The 25,748-nt window shown below is 50.4% G+C and overlaps 3 protein-coding genes across 3 annotated transcripts; all 3 read left to right on the top strand.

The window, feature by feature from the left end:
• The first annotated feature begins 2,463 nt into the window (after positions 1–2,463).
• Positions 2,464–5,501, top strand: LOC125531131 (Acyl-CoA N-acyltransferases (NAT) superfamily protein). The gene is made up of 6 exons (XM_048695538.2): positions 2,464–2,782; positions 2,898–2,969; positions 3,751–3,838; positions 4,488–4,620; positions 4,711–4,749; positions 5,052–5,501. The coding sequence occupies exons 1-6, from the start codon at positions 2,554–2,556 to the stop codon at positions 5,115–5,117; spliced, it is 627 nt and encodes a 208-aa protein (XP_048551495.2). The 5' UTR covers positions 2,464–2,553; the 3' UTR covers positions 5,118–5,501.
• Positions 5,502–5,938: 437 nt separating this feature from the next.
• LOC125552593 (chloroplastic import inner membrane translocase subunit TIM22-2-like) lies at positions 5,939–8,650 on the top strand. Its single transcript, XM_048716195.2, has 5 exons — positions 5,939–6,170; positions 6,593–6,657; positions 6,752–6,824; positions 6,910–6,963; positions 8,177–8,650. The coding sequence occupies exons 1-5, from the start codon at positions 6,002–6,004 to the stop codon at positions 8,413–8,415; spliced, it is 600 nt and encodes a 199-aa protein (XP_048572152.2). The 5' UTR covers positions 5,939–6,001; the 3' UTR covers positions 8,416–8,650.
• Positions 8,651–9,254: 604 nt separating this feature from the next.
• LOC125554105 (cytochrome b561 and DOMON domain-containing protein At5g47530-like) lies at positions 9,255–10,366 on the top strand. The gene has a single exon (XM_048717713.2). It carries the CDS (start codon positions 9,514–9,516, stop codon positions 10,093–10,095), a length of 582 nt encoding a protein of 193 aa, XP_048573670.1. The 5' UTR covers positions 9,255–9,513; the 3' UTR covers positions 10,096–10,366.
• The last annotated feature ends 15,382 nt before the right edge of the window (positions 10,367–25,748 follow it).

Here is a 25,748-nt window from a genome sequence, read left to right as displayed (position 1 = left end):
CATGCAGGGGTTTCTGCCTAAGCGTAGATGGCCTTGAACTCGAATGTTTAGAATACCAACACAAAACCTTGTCACTTTCGTACCTTCAATTCTTATCTACAGTCAGATGAGATGAAATGTTTTAGGCTTACCTTTGATTCCACATTCAGTAGCTTGTCAGGTCGTTCCTATGGTGGTACTAATGCTCCGCCTCTTCCATTGCAACTATGGTTGGTTCAACATCTATATGAAATAGGTTGGTTTCTGTTGTCGTAAGTGAAGATTGAGTGAAACTCCAATTGTATAATACCAACACAAAATCATGTCATTTTTGTACATTTATTACTCCCTTCGCCCCATAATATAAGAATGTTTTTGACACTACACTAGTGTAAAAAACGTTCTTATATTATGAGACGGAGAGAGTGATTCTTTGTGGTCAGATGGATGAAATGTTCAGGCTTACCTTTGATTTCATATTTGGCAGCTTGCCAGGTTCTACTTGTTCGAAGCTTGCACATTGGAGGAGACCTGCCTCCTTGAAGACAGCAAAAGCTCCCCCCTCCCCTCTTGAGACCGCGTTGCCCCCCGCGGGCGACCGGCTGCGCCCCCGTCTTCCTCTCCTAGAGCCTCCCCCACCTACTCTTCCAACACCGTCACCGCACGTGCGTCGCTGGGCTCGGCCTGGGTGACGCCGGCGCCGGCGGCCCACTGCTTTTCCCCTCCCGATGCGGCTCTTGCATGGGGAGGAGCGGTTCCAGGCAGTGCATCCAGGCGGCAAAGGTCTGGTGCGACGGCGGGGTGACCATGGTGACCACAGTGAGACAACGTGGGTGGCGTCAAGACGGTGGTGGCGCATACTGGTGGGTGGCAAACTGGATGGAAGGCTTCGGAGCGGTTGGGTAGTTGGATGGAAGGCTTCGGAGCGGTTGGGTAGTGGTGTTCTGGGGTTGGGAGAAATCCCTGTCGGCTCGTCTGACTTCGCCGTGGTGACGCCTGCGTGTGCCGCCATCCCTTCTCGAAGGGCGTCGGGTGTTCCCAGTTCCCTCTTCCCGCCGCGTGCTAGGGGAAACCTTAGGACTTGTCCGGGCAACAGTGTCGTCGTAGTTGCATTCGATCCTGAAGGTGTTGCTTGGTACGCGGCGTTCCAGAGTGCTTGGTATGTGGTGGGACGATTCCGGAGGGCGTAGCGGTGGCGGGTTACCCTCGTGTCATCGAGCTGTCGTCGTTGGCATTTGTTTCTCTTTTCTTCTTTTTTATTTTTTTGGGTTTGATGTGATGTTCGCCCCAGCAGTTGTTCCATATGGTTGCTATATTAATATAGCGGGACGCAAGCCTGTTTCGAGAGGTTCTGCTTGTGCTTATGCTAACACTCTGCCTAATCCGTTACAACTATGGTTGGCAATGCCAACATCCATATGAATATGTTGGCTTCTGGTGTAACCATAGATTGACTGAAACTCGAATGTTTAGAATATCGACACAAAAACATGTCATGTTTGTACCTTTAATGCTTCTCTGTGGCCGGTCAGATGAGATGAAATGTTTAAGCTTACTTTTGATCTCATATTTAACAGCTTGTCAGGCCGTGCTTGTGCTAGTGCTAATGCTCTGCCCAATCTATTGCAGCTATGGTTGATAATGCCAAATAGGTTGTAGAAAACAAAGTGAATCGTCTAAATTCATATATATTTTGATGAGAAGTAGAAAAAAAAGTATAGTTTATTTTGAAGAGAACACATAGAACCAATAATAACTATATAATGTAGGAGTTTCCACTAAGCCTTTGCTAGATATGCTCCACTCTCTCGTGTAGGGCAGTCTGAATTTGTATAATCCAAACGAAGATTTTTCAAAGTTCTGCCAAACTAAAACAAGGGAGTATTTCTTGACCACATGACCAACCTAATCCGAAGACACTGCTCTACCTGCTGAACTATATGACCTTAACAAATTGAAATTTGTCATGTCCACTAAGAAGAAGGATTTATCCATAAAGATTCGGATCCTTCTTGTGGATGTTCACATCATTAGCAGCTCACTATAGCTCTGGAGAACGTCGCAAATGAAAAGGCTTCCCGGTATCAGTTCCCTCCAGCATCCCAGTTCATTTTGCACTAGCACGAGTCACGTTGCTCTGCACTTTTGCTGCTGTTCGCTATATGTATGTACGTTTCTCCTTTTCTGGTTACAAATAGACTAGCCATGGCTATATTTATACCTCCCGACTCATCCGGGTTTTCTCGATCACCCCTTCCCCATGTCCAATTGTCAATACGCGTGTTTAGTCATTCAGTCCCTATGCATGCTAACGAATCAGAGACCCATCTGATCTGCGTGACGCCATGAAGTTTCCACTGCTTCAGTTCCGAATTTCTCCTTGTAATTGTTTCGCTGTAGTAGCATACCAGTGGCATGTTTACAGAGTAGAGTACGTTTTCCTTGCCTGGTGGCGTACTCAGGGGCTCAGGGCAAAGTAGTTGTTTGACACGGTGGCCCGCTGTTCCGTGGACCGTGGGGCAAAAAACAAATTCTGAGAAAACCGTGGGGCGAAGTTGAAACCCTGCGGCTGCAATGGAGGCGGCGGCGGCGGCCGTGGGCGGGGAGGACGACGGGAGGGGTCGGAAGGGAAGCTGGTACGCGGTGGGGGAGCGCGCGGTGCTGGTGCCGTACCTGCGGGAGCACGTGCCGCGGTACCACGAGTGGATGCAGGACCCGGCGCTACTGGAGGCCACCGCGTCGGAGCCGCTCTCCCTCGCCCAGGAGTTCGAGGTCCACCGCTCCTGGACCCTCGACCCTCTCAGTTCGGCTCCTGCCCCCCTCGCCGCTTCCCCTGATCTCCTCCCTCTAGTTTGCCTCGATTTGGTGGTGGGCTGGCATGCTGTGACTGATTCGGCGAGATGCTTGTTTGTTTGCAGAGCATACTTTCATAGTGCTGGATAAGGAGTTGATCGAGGGAGAGTTCGTGGTCGGGAACTCACACACTGAAGGTTTGCTACTCTCTGATGCACTTTTAGTAATGTTTACTTGCTTAATTCAGTCCATGGTCATGAATTGGGAATCAGAGGTTACATGGATCTGGTACGATTCTGGTTGCAATTCTGCATACATGTTTCGAGGAGGATGTTGTGGCTTCTGGTGTAAGCGTAGATTGACTGAAGCCCGATTGTTCAGAATGCGAACACAAAAGACAAAACCATGTCATTTCTGCACCTTTAGTTATTCTCTGTAGTCAGGTGAGATGGAATGCGTAGGCCATTACGGAATGAATTTCCTCAAAAGAGGAACGGTTTGGGAAAATGAAATTTAATGTTTGAGCAATCTAATGGGCTAACAATAGCGTCTATGCGTACAACAGTTAAGACAGGACTGTTCTCTTTCTCTAGCTTTTGTAGCTCACTTACCTGTCCTTCAGCCTTCATTACTAGTATATGTTCATAAAGTCAGAATTCCGATCAATGTACAAAATAATCTCCTAGCAATAGATTGGTTTAGCGCAAATAAGGTCTCCTCCTCCAAACAATCTAGTGCTGGCCTATTGAAAGCATCTATGTATGCTTTATGAACATAAAGTCAGAATTCCAACCAATGTACAAGAATCTCCTAGCAATAGATTGGTTTAGCGCAAACAAGGTCTCCTCCTCCAAACAATCCAGTGCTGCCCTATTCAAAGCATCTATATATGACTGATTAATTAAATTTGCGTTGATTTCATTACTCAGCAGCTTGCCAGGTCCTGCTAGTGCTAATGCTCTTCCTAATCCGTTGCAGCTATGATTGGCGATGTTAACATCTATATGAATGACCCTGATGATTTGGAACTTGCAGAGATAGAGATTATGATAGCTGAGCATAAGAGGTACCATCTTTTTAGTATTGGTTTAGTACCTCTTCTCACCACCTTAGATATATGTTCTATATTTCATTATTTTGATTCATTGGAAATTACATGCATGTTCTGTCCATTCTCACAGCCAGTAGACTTTGATAGTCCAATTTGGGCATCACATTGAATTCTGTATGTCCTAAGTATTTGTTTTAGCTTAAATCGGTAACAATTGCAACCACTCAACTTATTATCCTTTGAATTATTAGTAATTATCAGTAGTGTGATACACTAGTACCTTTTCACCAACTGCACTCGCAGGAAATTTCATCAGTATGGTACACGATTTAATAATTCGCTAGAATTACGTTTTCTCTCAGTCCGTTTTGTTTACCTGCAGCAGAGAGATGATATAACTTGTTGTTGCGAATCTTTAACCTGTGTATTGCGCAAACGCTGATGATCCTGAAAGCACTTGACATGATCTCAGTGTTTGTTATAAAGTAATTAAATTGTTAACTAACACAACATAATTCGCAGTTTCTTTACCTCTACTATTATTTCTGCAGTACTTATCCATGATATAGAGTTTAGCAGATTGTTTAGAAATGAGATTGTAATAGACTGATGTTGTTTAGGTATATTACTCATGGTTCCATACTTCCATTGCTTCGTGTTGCAGCCGTGGAAAGGGACTAGGTCAAGAAGTGACCTTAATGATGATGTCGTTTGCAGTAGAGAAATACGGAATTCACACTTTCAGAGCAAAAATTAGTGACTCAAATACTGCATCGTTAAAGCTCTTCAGAAAATTGGTGAGCAGATGAACCCACCATTCTTCCCCCCTTTCCTCGTTTGTTTCTGATTACTGGATCATAATTGTATGTTCTGTGGTCTGAACTCAGGGCTTCAAGGATGCTTCCCATAGTGCAGTTTTTAAGGAGGTATTGATTTTTGACACTCCCATTTCTGCAAATACTATCTTAGCGTACTACAGATTTTTCACTAAAAATGTTTCAAATCCTCCATGACTTCTCTGGTACTATGATGTTCGATTAATTAATCCAAGCAACTGCATGTGTTGCTAGTAACAGCAAGCTTGTTGTCTCGGCATGTTTTACAAGATGTTGACACCACTGCAAGTATGCCACGGATGTATAAAAACATATTAGTCTATTGCAACAGCAGTAGTCAATACTTACTGCTCCATCTTTCCTTGCTCGGGCTCATTATCTCTATCTCTCAGGTGACACTGGAGGCGCCTGCAGCTGAACTCCCATTAAGCTCCCCTCTGACCATAGGAAGTTGGTGACATCTGTGATTATATGCCCCAAGATGTGTTGCAGTAGACATGCAATCAGTGGTTGGTCTTCATCAACTGATAGAAGCTAATTGTGTGAGCTATCGGCATACTTAATGTAATGAGTACTGCCTTCATCTGCCAACAACTGCTTGGGCCGATTGCACAGAGATATATATAGCAACAATAATAGGAAGAACCCTGTGTTGGGTTCCTGAGCAGTTGAGGTGGCGCCTAATGTTTTGTGGCGAAGCGTTGCAAGTTCGGTACAAATTGCCATTGGGGCAAACGTAACAAGGTCGCGGTAATTTGCAGGAACTGTAGATGGTATATGCATCGTCAATGACACAACATGGGACATTTTGTTTTGAAGCATTTCACGGTGCTCGTCTTTTGCGTTTGCGGAGTTCAGATATCCCTATTCCTCCCTATGGGTGAATTTTTGTTGTTGTTGAACGTGCATGATTAAATGTATTAAACGATTTGTGTATGCGGATGTGGCAAAAAAGTTTCAAAGTTCAAGTACAAAATATTGAAAGAGAGTTTTTTCAAAAAAAAGAAAAAAGAAAGAGAGTTCCACAATTTACCCTAGAAATCAAGTCGGAAGAACTCCCGTAAAAAAAAAGTCGGAAGAACTGTTTTTTCAGAGGGCACCTCTGCAACGGACGATTTGTGCAAGTGGGCGATCTCTCTGTCCTGCGCTACGATTGGGCTTGTTTAATATGGCTGTTCGATTGGGCTTGTAAAGCCGGCGGGCCGGCCTACCACCCAACAACCTTGGAGGGACTGGCAGCGGGACCCGCTTACCAGAGGCTGGAGTCCCGTCCTATACTCCAACCCTGGGCCTTGGGCAAACGAAACAGGAAACGATAACGAAACTCGCAGAGAGGACGGACATGGCGGCGAGGAGCGAGAACGAGTCGGACGGCGACGTGGGCACCAATCCCGCCGAGGGGGGCTCGTCCCTGTCCCTGCCGCCTCTAGCTGCCGGACCAGCCGTATGCGTCCTCCGGTCCGCCGGGGACTTCGCCGGCGGCGCCTTCGTCGGATCTATCTTTGGATATGGTAATCACCCCCCTCTCCCTCTTATCCTTTTCCGGGATTACTCTGCTCTGCGGTGGTGCTTTTGTTAATCCTTTCTTGGGTACTCTCATGAATTTCTCTATTATAGTTGTTCAGTTATTATTACGAACTTGATTATACGAAATTTGGTTGCCTTAGGTTTTGCACCCAGTTCTTGCTAGGCTAGGAGAATAAGATTGTCCACATTTGATACAATTCCTTGTATTCATTTAATCTTCAATTCCTTGTGTTCATTTAATCTCCAATTCTTGTATTCATTAAATCTTGATTTTGATCCTTGTTGTGTTAGCATAACGGAAGCACTATTGGTATACATCTTCTCACTAACAACACCTGTGACTGTGACACCCGATTTAACTTCCTCACACAAAATCTTTATATTGCATGTCCTATTCTGTTTTCAGGACAAGGTTTGCTATCTAAGAAGGGCTTGAAGGGCTCACTCGGCAATGCAGGGTCTTCTGCCAAAGTTAGCGTTCACCTTTGTGTGCATGTTCTTAACTAGGAAATTTCCATATCATTTTCATAAACAGCTTGCTCATGATATAAATTTCTTGAACCAGAGTTTTGCAGTTCTTTCTGGCGTCCAGAGTTTGGTTTTGTGCTTGTTGAGGAAGCTGCGTGGGAAAGATGATAGTATGTGTATCTGTTCAGCGATCAGCTTTTTGTTAACACCTTGGGAGTTGGATACATAGTATGAACTAACATGTTCCTTTTGCAGTCATCAATTCCGGAATTGCTGGTTGTTGCACAGGTCTTGCTTTGAGCTTTCCAGGTACATTCACATTGAACTAACAACAATTTTCACAGCTTACTTACTATTGTGCTTGACATTGTTTAGTATAATATGAGGAAGTTGTGATGAGATATTCTGTGGTATTGCATAACGCTGTGAAAAAAGTTGTTAGTAGTTGCAAGCATTTTTTGGCTCTGTCTAAAATTTCTGGCGACCAAGTTACTTTGTATTGTTATTTATTTTTTAGGGGACACTCTGTATTGTTATTCTTGTTGCTGGTACCTAAAAAAGGTCGTTGTTCTTTAGATTATCTAAAATGTCATTTCTGTCAATATGAATTGGTAAGCTCCTATGCATGGATTCTGGGATGGCCCTTTGTAATCAACACTTTAAACATGTTATAATTAGGTTAGTAGTTTGTTATCCGACTGTGTAATTTATCCATTGAGTGATGAAGTTTAATTTCAGCTGTGCATCCAGTTCATGCTGTATATTGTTATCATACTTATTTAGAGAATCCGAGTACGAACATACACTGATGTTTGCCTAGAAATACAAGACTAGATTACTGATTATCATTTTAGAATTTCAAGTAATTTAATTTACAAGAAGCCCAATATCACTTGTAAGAAATTACTAAAATCAGGAGCCTTATTCTTTGCATGATAAAAAGAAGCACCATCTATAATTTTAACAGTAAAAGACGCTCACTGCCTGTCTTGCTTGTTAATGGAGTCCTGCAGCCACTGGACAAGAATGCAAAAAGTCCATTTAACTGAGCAAGCCCTTGATTTTTTTTGTCAAGGACTTCAGATCTTGCAGTCCAATTAAACTGGACTGCACATGTATTTATCAGGGTAATTTAGTGGTGGTGATATAGTCAAGTTGGTGATGTGCTAAACACAATCTTATGCAACACAAATACCTACTCTGTTCACACTGCATCTCTCTGTTGCTTTACCTGCACATGTGCTTCTGGGTCATTTCAGTCATGCCATTTCAACAAGTGTAGTATTCAAGTGTCTTAAGGAACTCTAGGCGGCAGTCTTCAGTTGTTCTAACGAAAGAGGAAGTTTGCACCGAAAGGATATTTCAAGCATGGTTTTGTTTAGTCAAGATCATATCTGCATTTGCTACCCCAGGCTGCTACCTTTAATTGGCTATGATTATTAATATGAACCACTATCATTTTGTTAAATTGTTGAGGCTTTGGTGGCATGGTTTTCTTACAAGCTTGTTTGTCTGAATCCAGGTACACCACAAGCACTGCTTCAGAATTGCGCCACCTTCGCAGCATTCTCATGCATCATGGAGGGGCTCAACAAGCAGCAGACCGCGATGGCGCACACCCTCGGTGGCAACGCCCTGAACTTTGCGCACAACAGTGGCGGGGGCGTCCTCCCCCCTTTCACTCTCCCCCCAATCCTCGACGCGTCAGATGCTTTCGCCTCATGCTGCCAGGCCTTGGTCGTCAAGTCCAAGAAGCACTAGACAGCATCATTAGGAGGGAGAGAGTGGGATATGCTCAGGAAACCTTAGCTAGCTCCTAGCGTTATGTAAATTTTGCTTTTGGATAATGTCGAAAATCTAGATCGTTTGCTTTTTCAGCCGGGCGGTTTTTTGTCGCCGCGAGTCGTGGCGTGCGCGGGCTTGCTTTGTTGATGGTATGTCAAGGATAGATTTTGTTGACCCGGAAGATAAGATGTCGTGGAAATTTTTGGCTTGATGGTTTTATCTGTTCTAAGTGCAACCGTTGCACGGTCTGCTTGGTGTTTCACATGTGGGATGTGGGAGGTCAGTGAACTACTTGATGGTTGTTAACTTTTCTTTGTGTTTGTAGCAGGTTTGCACCGTCAACAATGCGGTCTGTTTTTCTAGACAAGCAGTACGCGCCGGCGCCTGCGGCAGCTTGATTGAGCCGCCATTTGCGACTGCTGAATTGTAGGTGTAACGATCAGCTGCCCGTAACGACGGGCACGCTGCAGCATGTATCTTGTGTGTGGATGAACGAAGCCTTGTCGTCATGGAGAAAATAACGACGGTGGTGGCAGCAGCAGGGCGAATGGGCTGCTACGGCGTGCACGGACGGACGTCACGAGGCCTGCAACCGTCGGTCGCCCCCCAGATTTTTGGACACGCCGCTGCGTCCGCGTGCGTGCGCAGCACACCGGCCACGGCTGAGAACGTGTGAAATTTCTTCAGGTTCGGCGTACGCCACGCACGGTAGAAAATCTCGCGGCGCATAGTCAAAATGGTATGCTTAGCACAGGGGATATACAGAGTAGCCAAAAATTGCCCTCTGTCCTCTGATGAAAGAAATGGAAAGTACGACCGGCACGGCGGAGGAAGTTATGCCTGCGATGCTGCCGAGGGGTCCGAAATCGCAAGAGGTAACCCGGCGTCAACTCTGGAGCGTCTCATCCACCCGTGCACTGCACTGCACTTCACGTACCTCCGGCATCCCAACTTTCACGTCGCCGGCCGTATTATAAATAGCCTCCCTCACCTCCAGCCACACCACTCGCACTTGCACCTCCAGCTCGGAGGAGACCCCGAAACGAAGCAACGACGCGGCACGAGCAAGGCTCCATGGCGCGGCTCCTCCTCGCACTCGTGGCCACCACCGTGCTGCTGCTGCTCGCCGCCGCCGGGGGCGCGACGGCCCAGCAGCAGCAGGGCTGCGGGAACGCGACGTTCCCGGCGGGCCGGTCGTTCGCGCGGTGCAACACCCTGCCCGTGCTCGGGGCCAGCCTGTACTGGACGTACCACGCGGCCAACGGCACCGCCGAGCTCGCGTTCCGCGCGCAGTCCGACGCCACCGGCTGGGTCGCCTGGGGCATCAACCCCGGCGGCGCCGGCATGGCCGGCGGCAACGTCTTCGTCGCCTCGCCGGGCGGCGGCGGCGCCGTGTCCGTGCTCACCACCATCCTGAGGACCACGTCCCCCGCCCTGGACAACACCACCCTCTCGTTCGCCGTGCCGGTGCCGCCCACCGCCGAGTACGCGGCCGGCGCGTACACGATCTACGTCACCGTGGCGCTGCCGGGGAACTCCACGCAGCAGAACACGGTGTGGCAGGCCGGCCCGCTCAGCGGCGGGGCCATAATGGCGCACCGGATGTCCGGCCCCAACCTGCAGAGCGTCAAGAGGCAGGACTTCCTGTCCGGCTAGAGCGCCCGCCGAGGCCTCCAGGCCACGCTGCGGCGACGCGTATGTTCGTATACGCAAATATTGTCGGTGTCATGATCATGTATAAATAAACCGCACGGCGTATTTCTCGTGTTCCTGCAATTAGACGTCGTATCAAATACGCTCTAAGCCAAATTCAGGGACATGACTTACGGTGATTAATATTTTCAAACATTAGTATTTGATTGATTAAACGAATTTGGAGTATAACGGATCAAAAAACTGAAATAAACAAGAGTTACGAAAATTCGGAGGAACCGGGAGTTAAAAAGTAGGACATCAATATTGCATTAACGTTTCCTCAGGGAGGTCACCCGACCAAATGTCGCCATCTGAGAGTGTTCCCTCCAAAAACCACTCCCAATGGAAGATCGAGAATTGTCACGTTAAAACAAATACATGTGTGATGTTATTGTATAAAGTTTTGCCACGTTGTACATGCGTAGAAAGATTGTCAGGAATTTACTGTGCTGATCGAATTCGATAAATTTTTACTTCGCATAAGTTCGAGCAAGAGAGTAACTGAGCTGCAGCAGGTAATTGTCGTGTGTTTTTTAGGATTTGCCATGATGCAACATGGAGAATTGTCAGTTTAAAAAAATTCAAACTTGTTGAGGATTCGCCATGCTCACTGGAAAAAAATTGACATGCTGCATCAAAGGGAACAGGTGAAAATTGCCATGCTCTAAAAACAGGATTTGCCATCTGAGCAACGAGTTTGCTCAAAAACGTCCGAGCTGACGTCAAATCATTAACATTTAGGTCAAAATAAGCCTCCATGAAGTACTCGTCCCTAGTTCTGTCGTTCCCACATCAGAGTTCCATCATGCCTCCTGTGTAGAACCGGTACAAAACCAAACATGCACAAACTCTTGTTAAAAGTTTGAAATTTTGCATGAGCCAACGACATTAAGATATAGGAAGTTAAGAGTGTTTGAACGCGATATGATCAGCCTGAGATGCACAATGCAAAGGTTGGTTTGCCTATTGCAGATTGGGTCATTGTACATGGTTCAAAACCCGCATCACGAACGGGCAACTGAACCATCACACACAATCCAAAGAAACATGTGTGATGGGGCGGTCCATCGCACACATTTTTTTATATAATGAAACGTGTATGAACCATCACACACAATCCAAAATTTCTTTGCATTTAGACAACTATGGCATACATTTTTGGCAAAGAAAATGTGTATAATTGGCAGCCAATCGCTGAGAGTCCTGGAAGGAGAAACATTTGCATTTTAGGCAATATCGCACTGCTGGGAACGTAGTAATTTTAAATTTTTCCTATGCACATGCAAGATCATGGTGATGCATAGCAACGAGAGAGGAGAGTATCGTCCACGTACCCTCATAGACCGTAAGCGGAAGCGTTATAAGAACGCGGTCGATGTAGTCGTACGTCTTCACGATCCGACCGATCCAAGTACCGAATGTACGACACCTCCGAGTTCAGCACACGTTCAGCTCGATGATGTCCCACGAACTCCGATCCAGAAGAGCTTCACGGGAGAGTTCCGTCAGCACGACGGCGTGATGACGGTGATGATGTTGCTACCGACGCAGGGCTTCGCCTAATCACCGCTACGATATGATCGAGGTGGATTATGGTGGAGGGGGGCACCGCACACGGTTTGGAACAAATCAACTTGTGCGTCCTAGGGTGCCCCCCCTGCCCCCATATATAAAGGAGCAAGGGGGGAGGCCGACCGGCCCTTGCTAGGCGCGCCAGGAGGAGGAGTCCTCCTCCTGGTAGGAGTAGGACTCCCCTTTCCTACTCCTACTAGGAAGGGGGAAAGGAAGGAGGAGAGGGAGAAGGAAAGGGGGGCGCCGCCCCCCCTTCCCTAGTCCAACTCAGACCAGAGGGGGAGGGGGCGCGCGGCCTGCCCTGGCCAGCCCTCTCTCTCTCTCTCCACTAAGGCCCATGTGGACCATTACTTCTCCGGGGGGGGGGGGTCCGGTAACCCTCCGGCACTCCGGTTTTCTCCGAAATCACCCGAAACACTTCCAGTATCCAAATATACTCGTCCAATATATCAATATTTATGTCTCAACCATTTCGAGACTCCTCGTCATGTCCGTGATCACATCCGGGACTCCGAACTACCTTCGGTACATTTTTTTGAAAGATCCAGCAAATGCTGGCTTTTCATTGATTATAGCAGGAAGCAGCGGAAGAACAAACAGGGGGTGAAGATCTGAGGATCAGGTGCATAGGGTTGGCCACAGGCGGCCGACAAACCCTAGGACAGGCAAGATTTTTCTCACAAGGTGGTTCCCCGAATGGGCTCTCGATGCACGTTGCTCCTGTGATCCTCCAGAGCTCGATGCCATCTCGGATGCGCCTGATAATTTCTCGCACGCTCGGAAGGCTGTGTCGAAAGGTGCAGTTGTTTCTTTCTTGCCAAATCTCCCAGCATGCCAGCAGCAAGATTGACAGCGCACCGTGCCGCCGTGGTGGATCAGTGCACGCCAAGATGTTCTGGATGATCGTGCTGGAGTTTCCGCGGCTCCAGCAGCTCGCAAGGGAGAGCGCGGAGCAGCCGTGCCATTGTCCAATGGCGCTCCATACGTGCCTGGACTCCGCGCAGTTCCAGAACAGGTGACCCGAGGATTCGAGGCTTCTGACGCAGAGTTGGCAGAAGTAGCTATTCGGCCAGCCCCGCCTCTGTAATCTGTCATTGCACCAAAGCATGTCCCGCAACAGCAGCCATGAAAATTTTTTGATCTTCCCCGGCGCCCAGGCTTTCCAGATCAATTGATCGAAGTTGGTCGCCGTCCTGCCCTGAAACTGTGCTTGGTATGCAGACCTTGCCGAGTACGTCCCCGAGCTCGAGAGCTTCCATGTGAGTTCGCCCGGCACTCCTGGTCGGAGAGGCTGCGCCGATCGCTGTAGTTCGCGGCACAAAGCTAGGACGTCCCCGAGGAGGTGCTGGTTTTGTCCGTGGGCAAGGTCGCGGATCCAGGTGTCGTCGCTCATTGAGTCGTGGACTGATCTGTGCTTGCATCGAGAGTGGATGAAGAGCCTGGGGAAGCGCTGCGAGAGACTTCCATGTCCGAGCCACGGGGAGAGCCAGAAGGATGCCCGCGTCCCATCTCCGATCGTCACCTTCGTCGAGGCCGAGAAGAGAGCCATGTCTGCATCATCACATGGCAGTGCAGAGCCCACCCAGGGTCTTTTTGGGTGATGCCAGGCGATCCAAAGCCAACGCAGATGGAGCGCTCTACCAAAGCGCTGTGGGTCAGGGATGCCTAGGCCTCCCTGCTCCGTTGAGGCACACACCGTCGGCCAGTTGACCTTGCAACTGGCACTAGTGATCTCTTTGTCTTGGCGCCAAAGCAAGCGCCGCCTTCACTTGTCGACCTCCCCGAGGATCTTCTTTGGGACACGGAGGACGGTGAGTGCCGGTGTCAAAACCGGCGGATCTCGGGTAGGGGGTCCCGAACTGTGCGTCTAAGGCGGATGGTAACAGGAGGCAGGGGACATGATGTTTACGCAGGTTCGGGCCCTCTTGATGGAGGTAATACCCTACGTCCTGCTTGATTGTTCTTGATGATATGAGTATTACAAGAGTTGATCTACCACGAGATCAAAGAGGCTAAACCCTAGAAGTTAGCCTATGGTATGATTGTATGTTGTCCTAGGGACTAAACCCTCTGGTTTATATAGACACCGGAGGGGGCTAGGGTTACACAAGGTCAGTTACAAAGGAGGAGATATACATATCCGAATTGCCTAGCTTGCCTTCCACGCCAAGTAGAGTCCCATCCGGACACGGGACGAAGTCTTCAATCTCCTATCTTCATAGTCCAACAGTCCGGCCAAAGGATATAGTCCAGCTGTCCGGAGACCCCCCTAATCCAGGACTCCCTCAGTAGCCCCTGAACCAGGTTTCAATGACGATGAGTCCGGCGCGCAGTATTGTCTTCGGCATTGCAAGGTGGGTTCCTCTCCAAATCTTGAATATCTGTTAAGTAGTGTCCGGCTCCCATAAATGTTGGACTTCTTGGCTTCTATGCCCAATAAGGGCCATCTTCCACGCGTCGAGCGAATGCGAGGAGCCAGGGCGTTTTTACATTCGTCCCCTAGCCAGGTAAATAAATTGTCTATTAAAGGGATGGGGATTCTTAGATCCAATCCACACCATCCTCCCACGACGAGAATCCATCGGAGCGCGCTCGGAAAAAATCCATTCCAACATGGCCGACCACCGCAGCTCCTCCTCCCGCCCCCGTAGCCCTAAGCCTGGTGATTGGGAGAGGTGTTCCGTCCCGCATAGTCGATTAGTAGAGCTGCAGACTCAGGGATTTCTCCCTCCAGCGTATATGGTCCCCGTCCGAGCCAGGCTCGCCACTTATAATGGTGGGGAGCAAGCGGAGAGCTTCCCCAGCCCCTTTAAGGGGGAGTGGGTATGCCTCGTCCCTTACCTACTAAGGGGACTCAGATTTCCAATTCATCCATTCCTCGGCGGGCTCCTGGAGTTCTATGGCCTCCAACTGCATAATTTCACCCCTGCTTCCATACTACACATCGCCGGTTATGTTGCCCTTTGTGAGCTGTTTCTGGGCTGTGAGGCTCATTTCGAGCTGTGGAAGAGGTTATTTTGCCTTGTGCCCCGCATACAGAAGGGGTCACTTTATCAGGTGGGCGGAGCCGAAATATGGTGCATCACCGAGACCGGATACCTATCCGGCACTCTGAAGAAGACGTCTGAAGACTGGCCTTCGGAGTGGTTTTATATGGAGGACGTCCCCCTTCCAGACCCTGTTCGGTGGGGTCTTCCTGAGTTCAACAATGCTCCTCTAAAGAAACACCGAAGCTGGCGCCCACGGAGCCCCCAAGAGGAAGACAACGGAGAAGTCCTTTACCTGATGAACCGGATTAAAGCACTGGCTCAATCAGGTTTGACAATAACCGAGGTTATGTCAATATGCATAATGCGGGGAGTGCAGCCACTTCAATATCGAGGGCACCCCCTGTGGTGTTTTAACTGGGAAGATGATGCCACCCGTTGCGGGCGTAAGGGACCGGACTCCGCTGCTGCTTTAGCAAAAATTATGTCCGAGTTGTTCAAGGGAGAGGAAGAGGACTTCATCTGTATCAAGCCACGGGATGGATTCTCCATGTACAACCCTCCAAGCTGGGTGAGTTATACCTCTTTACTCCCATTCTTCTCGCATTCTTCGTCGTAGGTACTCACCTTGCCATTTTACGGCAGGAACTACGAAAAGCTGTAAGGGAGGTCAACAGCCCATCTCCACAACCAGAGGACCCTATTGGAAATATGCCCTAGAGGCAATAATAAAATGGTTATTATTATATTTCCTTGTTCATGATAATTGTCTATTTTTCATGCTATAATTGTGTTATCCGGAAATCGTAATACATGTGTGAATACATAGACCACAACACGTCCCTAGTGAGCCTCTAGTTGACTAGCTCGTTGATCAAAAGATAGTCATGGTTTCCTGACTATGGACATTAGATGTCATTGATAACGGGATCACATCATTAGGAGAATGATGTGATGGACAAGGCCCAATCCTAAGCACAGCTCAAAGATCGTGTAGTTTGTTTGCTAGAGCTTTTCCGAATGTCAACTATCATTTCCTTAGACCACGAGATTGTGCAACTCCCGGATACCGTAGGAGTGCTTTGGGTGTGCCAAACGTCACAACGTAACTGGGTGACTATAAAGGTGCACTACGGGTATCTCCGAAAGTGTCTGTTGGGTTGGCACGAATCGAGACTGAGATTTGTCACTCCATATGACGGAGAGGTATCTCTGGGCCCACTCGGTAATGCATCATCATAATGAGCTCAATGTGACCAAGTGGTTGATCACGAGATCATGCATTACAGTACGAGTAAAGTGAGTTGCCGGTAACGAGATTGAACGAGGTATTGGGATACCGACGATCGAGTCTCGGGCGAGTAACGTACCGATTGACAAAGGGAATTGTATACGGGATTGATTGAATCCTCGACATCGTGGTTCATCCGATGAGATCATCGAGGAGCATGTGGGAGCCAACATGGGTATCCAGATCCCGCTGTTGGTTATTGGCCTGAGAGTCGTCCCGGTCATGTCTGCGTGTCTCCCGAACCCGTAGGGTCTACACCAGTTTCGGCCATCGGGAAAGTTTCGGGGGTCACCGGTATTGTACCGGGACCACCGGAAGGGTCCCGGGGGTCCACCGGGTGGGGCCACCTATCCCGGAGGGCCCCATGGGCTGAAGTGGGGAAGGGAACTAGCCCCTGGTGGGCTGGTGCGCCCCCCTTGGGCCTCCCCCTGCGCCTAGGGTTGGAACCCTAGGGGTGGGAGCGCCCCACTTGGCTTGGGGGGCAAGCCACCCCCCTTGGCCGCCAGCCCTTGAGATCCAATCTCTAGGGCCGGCGCCCCCCCCCTAGGGGCCCTATATATAGTGGGGGGAGGGAGGGCAGCCGCACCAAGCCCCTGGCGCCTCCCTCTCCCTCCCGTGACACCTCTCCCTCTCGCTGAGCTTGGCGAAGCCCTGTTGTCGGTGTCAAAACCGGCGGATCTCGGGTAGGGGGTCCCGAACTATGCGTCTAGGCCGGATGGTAACAGGAGGCAAGGAACACGATGTTTTACCCAGGTTCGGGCCCTCTTGATGGAGGTAAAACCCTATGTCCTGCTTGATTAATATTGATGATATGGGTAGTACAAGAGTAGATCTACCACGAGATCAAGAGGCTAAACCCTAAAAGCTAGCCTATGGTATGGTTGTTGTATGATGAAGTTGTCCTACGGACTAAAACCCTCCAGTTTATATAGACACCGGAGAGGGTTAGGGTTACACAAAGTCGGTTACAATGGTAGGAGATCTTGAATATCCGCATCACCAAGCTTGCCTTCCACGCCAAGGAAAGTCCCATCCGGACACGGGACGAAGTCTTCAATCTTGTGTCTTCATAGTCCTGGAGTCCGGCTGAAGGTATAGTCCGGCTACCTGAACACACCCTAATCCAGGACTCCCTCAGTAGCCCCTGAACCAGGCTTCAATGACGACGAGTCCGGCGCGTAGATTGTCTTCAGCATTGCAAGGCGGGTTCCTCCTCCAAATTCTTCATAAAAGTTTGTAAACACCAAGAGTAGTGTCCGGCTCTGCAAAATAAGTTTCCACGTATTGCCACAGAGAGAATAATATTAACACAAATCTAATCTGCTGACGTATTTCGCAGCATGACATCACACTACGGCCAAGCCTTTATTCGAATCGTTTTCACTTTTCCACCTCAGCGTGTTTTGCGAGGCGGTTTCCTTGGCACGTCTTGTCAAAGCAGAGATCGTGTCCCCCATTTACAGGATTCTCATCAATACGGACGTGGGTAACCCAACTGCGCCATTTATCACGGCGCTTGGGAGGCAAGTGAGTTTTACTAGGCTGGTGGGGACGCATAGTCGCATCCGCCCATATAAGGGGATAAGGATCCACCTTTTTACCAACGCCTTCTTCCTCCTTTGCCTATCCATCTTCTGCGCACTCGAGCTCCAGCGCCCAAGCCCGCACTTCCTACCTCAACCTTCTCCAACAATGTCCGGAGCGGGAGGCAAGTGGATGGTCTCCCCCGTCACGGAGGACCATGTCAAAAAGCTAAGGAAGGCCGGATACTTGTCCAAAGACATCGCGCACCGGCTTCCTGAGGAGGGGCAGCTTCTCCCCACCCCAAGGCCCCATGAGAGGGTAGTATTTCTTCCCCACTTCCTCCATGGACTGGGTTTTCCTCTCCACCCATTTGTCTGCGGGCTCATGTTCTACTATGGCCTAGATTTCCACGATCTGGCCCCGAACTTCATCCTCAATATCTCGGTGTTTATCATCGTGTGCGAGGCTTTCCTCTGCATCCGCCCCCATTTCGGCCTTTGGCTCAAGACCTTCAACGTCAAGCCAAAGGTGGTGCGCGGCAACCAGGCGGAGTGTGGAGGTGCCATGGCGGGCAAAATAGCCAACGTCCTATGGCTCGAGGGCTCCTTTGTGGAGACCTTGAAGGGGTGGCAGTCAGGGTGGTTTTACATCACCGAGCCACGCGATCCGAAGTGGATCACAGCCCCTGAATTCCGATCCGGACCCCCTACGCGGCTCACGTCCTAGAAGGAGACGGGCTTGTCGTGGGGCGACGAAGAAGAGGTGACCGGACTGCAAAAATGCATCCCGTCCCTGGTGAACAAGCAGCTCAAGCTTGTCAACGTAGTCCAGGTCATGCTCGTCCGCCTGATCCTTCCGTGTCAAGAATGGGACTTCAATTTGTGGGAGTTCAACCCGGCGCACCACCGAACTCTGAGCAGGCTCTTCGACACGACGTACGAAGATGCCTGGAAGGGGCTAACCAAAGGCGCTGAGGCTCCCACATCCGCCTTCGAAGACCGCGGATTCAGCTTGCAGCGTCCTGCTAGCGAGGTAAGATATTTTCATCTCTTATAGGATGTTAAGTTTTTTCATAGTTTGACTCTATGCAGGATCTAAACTCCCTCACCTTTGACAGGATTGGCAAGCGAAGTCCGGACGGATTAACTATCCGGCTCCCTTGCCCGAAGACCTAGCCCTTGCTCTCCTAGTGAAGCTGCTGGTTCCGGCACCTTATGTGGTGCCAGAGAAGAAGGCCAAGAAGAAGAAGGCCACGGGGACTCGAAAGAGTTCCCGACATATGGTGGTGTCGGACTCGTCGTCCGATGAGTCCGAGACGCACTCCTCCCGTGAAGACGAGGAGGAGGAAGAAGAGACCTCTCCCCCTCCAGCGGGGGGAGGAAAGAAGAGGAAGGCCGCCCTAGTAGGGGAGGCCGAAGGGTCCAAGAAGAGGAAAACCCCTCCGCCGGACTACGCCCCCGACGCCGACGAGGACGAAGAGGAGTGGCCGGACAGGGCCAAGCGTCCGGCGAAATTGTAAGTGTTCGGATATCAGAGTAACTCATGATATTCCCTTTGTTGCGCAGCTTTCCTTAATGTCGAATATAATCATGCAGCCCGCCCAAGGACGGGCTCGACGAGTCGTCGAGCGGCTCCCTAGATTCATCGGACGTGAATTCAGTTCCGCCTGCTGCCTCCCCCTGTGCTGCGGATGACGCCGAAGTGGCGTCGCGACAAGCTCCGGGGCAAGATGAGGTGGTCCAGGAGGAGCCCTGAGGCGACCTCCCGGACTCCAGGAGTAAAGGGGACAAGACCCCCCAGGGCTCCAAGTCCGGCTTTAAGCCAGACACCGCGCCGGAATCATCAACGGTTCCGGACCACGGCAGGCGAACTCCTGCCAAGAGGAGCAAGCCTATTGAGCCGGCGTCCTCCGTCCAACCGGAGGCGCCGGACAATCTGCTGGAGGTGCTTAAGGGCGCCTCCATCAACGAGGAGCACCGTACCATCATGAGTACGGTGGTCCAGAAGGTTCGGTCCGCCAAAAGCGGACTTACTGAAGCTTGTGCTAGCCTTCTAACAGGCTTCGAGGTAAGTAGAAATATGTAAAAATATTACCGCATAGACAGTAGCCCCTGATGCTCTGTTTGGCATTCGGAAAGAAAAGCCGAATAGAGGATCTATTAAATATCGCAAGAGTCTAACTAAAAAGGAGTCAATATACGTATGCAGGCTTCGCTGCTGGCCACCGCCGCACTGACTGCGGAGGTGGGTGCCCTGAAGCAGGCCCTTGAGCGGACCAAGCAAGAGCTCGGCCTTGCCAAACGGCAGCTCGAGGAGAAAGAAGGTAAGAGATACCTTATAGAAAAAATGCCTATAAGAAGACGCAATTGCAAAAAATGACAGGAGTATACTGCTTATTGTAGGGGCCACAACTAAGGTGCCGACCCTCAAGCAGGCGCTGTCCGAGGCCAAGAAGAGAGCGGCCACGGAGCGCACCGAGCGGGAGAAATTTGAGGCGCAGGTTGGCGAGGTGCAGCAAGAGCTTCAGGCTCTCATGAAAAAACATGAGAGTTTGGAGCTCGACTTGAAAACGCGAGCGTCCGAGCTTGCTGCGGCCCTTAAAACTGCCAAATCTACCAAGGCCGAAGCCCAGAAGGCCCTCCAGGAATTGGATGCGGTGAAAAATATAGCGGCGGGTAAGGCATTCTCTATGCAAAGCAGACATATAAAAGTAAACTACTTGTTACTTACCCAAATCCGGAGCTCTCCAGGGGCATTCGCAGATCTTCCCCGCAGCGTATCCGATGCTGCCGCATTCTACCGAGCCGAGGAAGGCAGCTCGACAGAGAAGGTGTTCTGGTCTCAGTACGCTGAGGCCGGACACCCTGTGCCCTTGAGCGACCAGCTGAAGCAGCTGGTCGAGCTCCACAAGGCGGCCGAATAGGCCCTGAAGGGCTTCATAGTTCGGCTGTGGCCTGGAGAGGCCCTGCCTGGGAGCTATTTCGGACTGGTGCGGCGGCTGGTGGAGGCTTGTCCAAGGCTCGAGGTCATCAAGCGCTCCGTCTGCATCGAAGGTGCCCGTAGGGCCCTTGCCCGTGCAAAGGTGCACTGGGGTAAGCTGGACGGTGAGAAGCTTGTGAGGGACGGGCCGCCGCCGGGGAAGGAGCATCGCAAGCCCGAGAACTATTACAAGGTTGTTCTGGCCGGTGCCCGCCTTATGGCGGATGAATGCACCAAGGATGTAATTTTTGAATGAACTCGCTCGTGTTATCCTGTGCGCTGAAAACTTGTTCATATGCGCTAAGCAATGCTTGAATTTAAAATATTACTTTCTGTGCGGCCGTTTATCAAAAAATTGAGAGATGGCCAGTCGTCGGCTTCTGCCCCCATGCCACTAGTGCTGGGGTGTTCGGGATAAACCTAAGCGCTCTTTTTTCCATGATTGGGTCTGTCGAGGGAGGCGCTCAGCACAACGAACAAGGCAATCAGACTATAATGCTTGAACACTCTCACTTAGCCATAGAACTCTATAATTTTAAATTTCGGCGAAGCCCCTAGTATTCGGAAGACCGAGTTCGGGGCGCTATCCACGCCTTGGCCGGACAAAGCCGGTTCCTCGCTCGAAGCGGCATAAGTCTTTAAGGACTCGAAAAACCTCTCGAACAGCGACCGGTCTCTCGCCTCATCATGACAGTCAGTTTTAGCTTTCTCTACTAAGGTGCTCAGCCCAGCTCAACTGGGGCACAATCGCAGTAGTTCTCCTAGTGCTACCTTAGACGATATAGCGGAATGTAAGGCACCAAAACATAGGAGCCGGGCAAACCCAACTATTGACCCAAATCATGATTTGGAGCCGATGCATATAGTGCTATAAGTTCGGGGTGCCGCACTTGTGAAAGTGTACGGACTTCTCACGCCATATTGATGGGTACTGAAGCCCCTGGCGTATTTTTGCCGTACCACAGTGTACGGATGCAACATGTTATTGATAAACATATATATAAAAAGAGGATAATGCAAAAAATAGACAAAAAACTATGCATTGTTTATAGAAAGGCTGCTATGAAAGCGGAACGATACAAATAGTGCGATAAGCAAAAGAAATTGGACTATTTAACATGTCCTGGCCAGGGGCAGGCCGCGGAATTGTATTAAAAACAGGTATACTGCTCGCAATAGAGACCACCTGGGAGTTCCATAATGCGGCGTGGCTTGTCTGCTTTCCTGGATCTTGCATCGTTTGTGTGGCAGTTGAATTGCCGAACGGGTCATCTGAAGTATGGAGTCCTGAGAGTAAAAAAAAGAAAAAAAGGAATCCGGCAGCCCCTGGTGCGGTTTAAGCCGTATTTTGGGCGTGCCGTGATAGTGCCCCTTCCCCTATGCCCATGGTATTTCAAGAGCGTAGTTATGTACGTGAGGCACTGGTTTCACTATATCGCGAGGGCTAGGGTTGGGGCCGCATTGCTACGCTAGCTCAGAATGTGCCAGGCGGTCTTGTTGTAGGGTACTCCGGGCGCGCTTGACAGTGTCCGGCTTTTTGAAGGCCGAACTGGAGAACTGCCTAGAGAGGCTGCTTTGTACTTCTGCTGCAAGCGCTGCCGTGTGCTCCTCCGTTCGGAGGGAGCGTTCAGTGTTCCCATTGACCGTGATTAATCCTCTAGGGCCTGGCATCTTGAGCTTGAGGTATGCATAGTGCGGTACCGCGTTGAATTTTGCGAATGCGGTTCGCCCGAGCAGTGCGTGATAGCCACTACGGAACGGGACTATGTCGAAGATTAACTCCTCGCTTCGGAAGTTATCCGGAGATCCGAAGACCACTTCCAGTGTGACTGAGCCTGTACAGTTGGCTTCTACACCTGGTATGACGCCTTTAAAGGTCGTTTTGGTGGGCTTGATCCTCGAGGGATCTATGCCCATTTTTCGCACTGTATCCTAGTAAAGCAGGTTCAGGCTGCTGCCGCCATCCATGAGGACTCTTGTGAGATGAAATCCGTCAATGATTGGGTCTAGAACCAATGCGGCGAAGCCGCCGTGATGGATGCTAGTGGGGTGGTCCCTTCGATCAAAGGTGATCGGGCAGGAGGACCATGGGTTGAACTTTGGGGCGACTGGCTCCATCGCATATACGTCCCGTAGCGCACGCTTCCGCTCCCTCTTGGGGATGTGGGTTGCGTATATCATGTTCACCGTCCGCACTTGCGGGGGAAATCCCTTCTGTCCACCGTTGTTCGGCGGCCTGGGCTCCTCCTCGTTGTCGCTATACAGCCCCTTGTCTTTGTTTTCGGCTCTTAACTTGCCTGCCTGCTTGAACACCCAACAATCCCTGTTGGTGTGATTGGCTGGCTTTTCGGGGGTGCCATGTATCTGGCACAAGCGGTTGAGTATTCGGTCCAAATTGGACGGGCCCTGAGTATTTCTTTTGAATGTCTTTTTCCGTTGACCGGATTTGTAGCCTCAGAGTCCAGCATTAACTGCCGTATCCTCGTTGCTGTCGCTGTTAACGCGGCGCTTTTGTTTGTTCCGACGCGACCTGTCGCTTTTGTCCTTGGTATTCGAATTACCAGGGTTCTTGGTTAAATTGTTGATGCGAGCTAGCCAGCTGTCTTCTCCCGCGCAAAAGCGGGTCATGAGTGTCGTGAGGGCTGCCATAGATTTCGGCTTTTCCTGTCCCAGGTGCCGGGCAAGCCACTCGTCACGGATATTATGCTTGAAGGCCGCTAAGACCTCTGCGTCCGGACAGTCGACTATTTGGTTTTTCTTTGTTAGGAACCGTGTCCAGAATTGCCTAGCCGATTCCTCTGGCTGCTGAATTATGTGGCTTAGGTCATCGGCGTCCGGTGGTCGCACATAAGTGCCCTGGAAGTTGTCAAGGAATGCGGCTTCCAGGTCCTCCCAAGAACCGATTGAGTCTGCTGGCAAGCTGTTAAGCCAATGTCGGGCCGGTCCCTTAAGTTTGAGTGGGAGGTATTTGATGGCGTGTAGATCATCACCGCGGGCCATGTCGATATGAAGGAGATAATCCTCGATCCATACCGCAGGATCTGTTGTGCCATCGTACGATTCGATGTTTACGGGTTTGAAGCCCTCAGGGATTTTATGATCCATTACTTCATCTATGAAGCATAGTGGGTGTGCAGCGCCTCTGTATTGGGCTATATCACGACGCAGCTCGAAGGAGCTTTGTCTATTGAGTTCGGCCCGACCGGATTATTGCATCTGGAGTGACGATCACCGTCACGTGCCGTGGGGCGCCTGCGCGATCCGTAGATCGATCTTGCTTGCCTTGCCTTGTCTTCCAGTATGTCGCACAGGTCGGGTGCATTTTCCCGTGCCTTAGTATGCTTGACACGGCGTCGGGGCATGGCTTGAGTGGAGGGCCAAGAGGCCTCTCTGTCGCGGCCACGAGGTGGCCGGTCGGCCATGTCATGCGCTGGTGATGTAGGTGCTTCCTCCTCTAGTCAGGGTAGCAGCCTGCGCTTTGGGTAACTCTTGGAGGGGCGTTCGAGTTCATACTCTTCGGCCGCAAGGACTTCAGTCCATCTGTCAGCTAGCAAATCCTGATTAGCTCTAAGCTGTTGCTGCTTTTTCTTGAGGCTGCTTGCCGTGGCCATAAGCCTGCGTTTAAAACGCTCTTGTTCGGCGAGATCCTCTGGCACGACGAACTCGTCATCGTCGAGGCTTGCCTCGTCTTCGGAGGGAGGCGTATAATTATCATCCTCAACCTCTTGGTCCGCCGCCCTCTCGTGAGGGCTGGCTTCTCTGTCCTCCTGTGCTAAATCTTGCTGGAGGGGGTGTTCTTCGGCGCTATCCGGAGTAGTATTATCTCCCGTGCCGGAATCACCGTTTTTGCTTTGGCGGGATTTAGAGCGGCGCCGCTGACGCCGGCGCTTGGGCTGTTTCTTAGAGGTATCATCCCCCGCTGTTCCATCGCCATCTCCATCCTTTGGAGTGTCCACCATATATATGTCATATGACGAGGTGGCCTTCCAGCGCCCTACAAGTGCTGGTTCTTGTTCGTCTCCTGCATCGTCATCCATGCCGTCGATGTCTTCGGAGTCGAAGTCAAGCATGTCGGTTAAGTCGTCGACAGTGGCTACGAAGTGGGTGGTGGGTGGGTTTTGAATTTCTTCATCGTCCGTATCCCAACCTTGCTGACCGTAGTTCGGCCAGGGCTCTCCTGATAAAGAAAGAGACTTTAGAGAATTCAGGATGTCGCCGAAGGGCGAGTGCTGAAAGATGTCCGCGACAGTGAACTCCATTATCGGCGCCCAATCGGATTCGATCGGCAGGAGCGCGGGGGGCTCGGAGTTCGGAGAGCAATCCGGCTCCTCGGAGTCATGGGCCATGCGGAGTGCGGGGCTGGAGTTCGGCTCGATTGCCTCTGAGATCGCAACCCCTGAGGCAACGTCCAACCGCTGATCCTTGATCGACGCAGTAGGCTCCGAATCAATGGTCGGAACCAATGCGTGTGCGGCCTCCAAGGCGCTGTTCGGCGGCAGAGCTATATCATGCCCATCGAGACAGTGCGGCGCGCTTGGCTGTGGCTCGAATCCGTCGAAGATCAAGTCCCCGCGGATGTCAGCCATGTAGTTTAGGCTTCCAAACCTGACCTGATGGCCAGGGGCGTAGCTTTCGATCTGCTCAAGGTGGCCAAGCGAATTGGCCCGCAGTGCGAAGCCGCCGAAGACGAAGATCTGTCCGGGGAGAAAAGTCTCACCCTGGACTGCATCATTGTTGATGATCGAAGGAGCCATCGGGCCTAAAAGCGACGACACAGAGGAACTCTCAATGAAAGCACCAATGTCGGTGTCAAAACCGGCGGATCTCGGGTAGGGGGTCCCGAACTGTGCGTCTAGGCCGGATGGTAACAGGAGGCAAGGAACACGATGTTTTACCCAGGTTCGGGCCATCTTGATGGAGGTAAAATCCTATGTCCTGCTTGATTAATATTGATGATATGGGTAGTACAAGAGTAGATCTACCACGAGATCAAGGAGGCTAAACCCTAAAAGCTAGCCTATGGTATGGTTGTTGTATGATGAAGTTGTCCTACGGACTAAAACCCTCCGGTTTATATAGACACCGGAGAGGGTTAGGGTTACACAAAGTCGGTTACAATGGTAGGAGATCTTGAATATCCGCATCGCCAAGCTTGCCTTCCACGCCAAGGAAAGTCCCATCCGGACATGGGACGAAGTCTTCAATCTTGTATCTTCATAGTCCTGGAGTCCGGCTGAAGGTATAGTCTGGCTACCCGAACA

This window comes from Triticum urartu, chromosome 4A (genome assembly GCF_056163025.1).
Source record: "Triticum urartu cultivar PI428250 chromosome 4A, HENAU_Tu73, whole genome shotgun sequence".
Lineage (NCBI taxonomy): Eukaryota > Viridiplantae > Streptophyta > Magnoliopsida > Poales > Poaceae > Triticum > Triticum urartu.
This window is presented reverse-complemented; position numbering and strand designations above follow the sequence as displayed.

Coding starts and splice junctions, on each gene's coding strand:
- LOC125531131 (XM_048695538.2), top strand. CDS start 2,554: ATGGAGGCGGCGGCGGCGGCCGTGGGCGGGGAGGACGACGGGAGGGGT. Junction 3,839..4,487: donor ATGATAGCTGAGCATAAGAG/GTACCATCTTTT, acceptor TTCGTGTTGCAG/CCGTGGAAAGGGACTAGGTC. Junction 4,750..5,051: donor ATAGTGCAGTTTTTAAGGAG/GTATTGATTTTT, acceptor TCTATCTCTCAG/GTGACACTGGAGGCGCCTGC.
- LOC125552593 (XM_048716195.2), top strand. CDS start 6,002: ATGGCGGCGAGGAGCGAGAACGAGTCGGACGGCGACGTGGGCACCAAT. Junction 6,825..6,909: donor GCTGCGTGGGAAAGATGATA/GTATGTGTATCT, acceptor TTCCTTTTGCAG/TCATCAATTCCGGAATTGCT. Junction 6,964..8,176: donor TCTTGCTTTGAGCTTTCCAG/GTACATTCACAT, acceptor GTCTGAATCCAG/GTACACCACAAGCACTGCTT.
- LOC125554105 (XM_048717713.2), top strand. CDS start 9,514: ATGGCGCGGCTCCTCCTCGCACTCGTGGCCACCACCGTGCTGCTGCTG.